The sequence below is a fragment of the Buceros rhinoceros genome, unplaced genomic scaffold (assembly GCF_000710305.1).
Source record: "Buceros rhinoceros silvestris isolate BGI_N320 unplaced genomic scaffold, ASM71030v1 scaffold25016, whole genome shotgun sequence".
Lineage (NCBI taxonomy): Eukaryota > Metazoa > Chordata > Aves > Bucerotiformes > Bucerotidae > Buceros > Buceros rhinoceros.
Genome location: NW_010417291.1, coordinates 26,955 through 30,166, shown reverse-complemented (window position 1 = coordinate 30,166; position 3,212 = coordinate 26,955). Strand labels below are relative to the sequence as shown.

General features: G+C 44.0%; 1 protein-coding gene across 1 annotated transcript in view; it reads left to right on the top strand.

Moving 5' to 3' along the window:
- The first annotated feature begins 602 nt into the window (after positions 1-602).
- The window catches only part of ECHDC1 (enoyl CoA hydratase domain containing 1), an 18,288-nt gene continuing 15,678 nt past the window's right edge, over positions 603-3,212 (top strand). Inside the window, exon 1 of the mRNA XM_010138161.1 lies at positions 603-822. Coding sequence (XP_010136463.1) covers positions 603-822 — 220 coding nt within the window. The remainder of the gene's footprint in view (positions 823-3,212) is intronic.

Below are 3,212 nucleotides of genomic sequence, written 5' to 3'. Positions count from 1 at the left end.
GACTAACTAGTTTTAAGATGGAATACGGTGAAGGTATTAGTGGAATTAGGCACCAGGGACTGGAGCTTAGCATGGGAATGCCCTTCAGGTTGTAGTGTTTATGTTCCTCGAGTGTTTCTCTCAGGACAGTCTTGTTGAAAAAGCTGCTTACAGAAAAGCAGGTGCTACAGAGCCTGGAAAGTAGGGGTTTGGATTTTTCCTCCAGCATAGGTGTGGGGTTTGGGGTTTTTTTGGGGGGGTGTTGTGAAGGGAGGGTTTGGATAGTACGGAGTAAGTTTGTCTAATAGAATCCCTAAATCTGGCTGCAGTTGTTGAGCCTCTTTCATGTTCCGTGTGCAAATACTTTTGGGTAATTTTTACAAGAAAATATTTTAAAGGATGCTAATTTTTGCCTTAACTACTAAAATCCTCTCAGAAAATTTCCATTAACTTGGCGGGAGTAGATTCAAACTAAGCGTTTTGTAAACAGTCTGCAGTGATTTCCTTAGACTTTTGCATCACCCTTGTACTGGGTTCTGCTGTCCTTCCCTCTGCCCGAGTACTGAGGTGGATTTCAAAGGAAACATCCTGACTTTTTTCCCCTACCTGTTTTATTTCTAGGAATGTTCATTTCCGTGTGGAATAACTTCCTTCAGACTGCAAAGGAAAGGATACTGCATCAGAGAAGGATGTTTCTGTACAGCAGTGCTCATGGCTATGAGGAAGAACTGGTAAAGGAGAAATTAAAGCAGTTTGCTGGTGGATCTGTCCAGCTTTCCAAAGATGACAATGGCATTGGAATACTCACTTTGAACAACCCAAAGCTAATGAATGCTTTCACAGGTATTAATGAGCTGATGGAATTGCTGGTTTGAGGTTTTCTCCTCTTGTTTAGGCTAGAACGAGTAACCAGATGAAAAGCTATGCCCTACCATTCCTTGGTTAAAAGAAGAAATGGTTAAGTTTTATTCAGGTGTGCAGCAAATACCCGTGGCTCTGTAACAGCTTTGCCATAAACACTGTAAGAATATAAGACGTTCTCAGTAACACAGGGGCTGCCTGGCAGAACATGCCTCTCCCCCTTTGTCAGCACAATTCCACTGTTGTGCTCTTACCTCCTTTAATTTTGTCACTACTGCTCTGGAAACATACAGGGTATTTTTTGGGGGGGTGGAAGGGCGCTGTCTTTGTGAAGGTGGTGTAGAAAGGGTGAGTTTACTGTATTCTTTACCTAAAGCCTTCCCTGTAACTTGAGCTTCTGTAATCTGGACTCTTCCAGTCACCCAGACTGGCTTCCATTGTTGTCTTTTGCCTTGTGTTACAAACCAATGACGGGTTGACTGAAGGTCAGATAACCTGGGCATTCTCAGCCGTTGCAGATCAGGAATCTATTTAATATGCTTTTACAATGGACAATATGTACCTATCAAACTCAAGTGCACTATTGCATTAACCTTGTATCGAGAGGCTTTTGATCTCCAAGATAGGTGTATTTGCTGTTGCTCCTTAACTATCTAGAACATTCCAGTTTATGCTGCTCTCTTCAGATGTCAGCGGCAGAGGTTCAGGGTTTGCATCTGCCTAAGCTGGAGCTGTGCGTAAGCTGGCACTGTCAGAACACCTTTATCTCTTGTTATTTTGAAATGGAGATGCTTGTGTCATGGTGTGAAGTTCTGTTTTGCTGTTCTGTTTCCCTGCCCAGTCCTCAGTGTTGGCAACCCTCTAGGGAAGCCAGAGCTGTTTACGTGAGGAACGGCAATGTACTCCTCCTGTTAATGAGTGCTAGCTGAAAGGGAGAGAACCGAACAGGACAACAGAATTGGTGGTAAAGCTCTCCTAGACCTATCTGCAGTTTCTCTTGTTTCCCTCTGAAAGCTCATGTACAGAATCATTACTTACAGGAGAAGTTGTAGCTGTAAGGTGTTGGCATGGGTATTGTCATTCTGAATGCTTCTCTGTCAGCATATGTGGTGGTGTACAGTCATAATGACACTGTTCCCTCTTGTTCTAGGGATTGGTTTTTATTTTTGATGCAAAGTAGAGCTGAGGTACAGTTTGTAGACCACATGCTCTTAGCTGATTCATTGTGGAAGTTGAAAGGGGTGTGAGAAATGAGATGTGATAGCAAAGGGAGAAAGGGCAGGTGAAGCCCAGGCTGCCGTGGAGATCAGATGTAATAGAAGTCAAGTTGCTTAGACTGAACTTCCGTAGAAACGTGCAACCGAGTTCTCTGTTTTCTGGGTGCTTGGCAGAAGGGGCTCAGAACTGATCTGTGGAAGTGCTGAGCAGCTGCTATTTAGGCCACTGATAGCTGTGCTTTGACTAAGCAAAGTGCTATATAATGTACTGAAATCCTATTACACATCTTGAGTTGAGCACCCAAAATTAGCAGTATTTTCCTTCTAGCTCACTTAGTGGTCTATAAAGTCTTCTCTCCTTATAGAACTGCTGTGAAAATAAACTGTGCATGTGAATTAGATGCCTGAGGAGCTCCAGAAACCTGTGAGGAAATTCATAGTCCTGTCTTTGTGGCAGACCCTGATTAGCAAAGAGCAAATGAGCTGTGGGATCAGGCAGCTCTGTGCTAGGAAAGTGTTAGGGAGCCCTGGAGAGAGCAGGACTCTGTTTTGCTGGGTACTGGCCACAGAAGTGAGCTCTGGAAAATCTTAGTGTGGCAGTTCAAGATTACTGCTTCTTCCTACTATGTACCTCTGCTAAAGCCTCTTGCTCTCACAGAAGGGGGATCACGCTGACTGCTCGGCTGCTGCGATCAATGCTATGGCATGTTAATTTTCCCCGTAACATCGCTGCCTGCAAACTGGAGTTGCTGAGGAACTAGTGAGCACGTGTTCCTTTCCTTTTTGTTGTGTGTGAAGTAATACCCTTCAGGAGAAGTATGAAAAGAGATGGGATGTGCAACCTCTAAATTGCTCCAGCAGGACCTGGTTGTCTTGATCAGCCAGAGCCTGTAGATACCCCCCTGAAATTCCTATTTGCCAGGCATTTACTTCACACAGCAGCTTTTTATCTCAAAGAATGTTTATTCTAAGCTTCAGCAAGTTGTGGAACCAAAACCAAAACAAAATTGTTGACAACTGGCTATCGGGCAATGTGGAGGTGGTTCAGCCTTTTTTGTTTTGGGACTTGGGATCTGTTAGTCACCTATTTGGAAACAAATGCTAATAATGTCACTTTAAGCCTGGTGGAACCTACTTCAGCAGCCCAACCTCCTG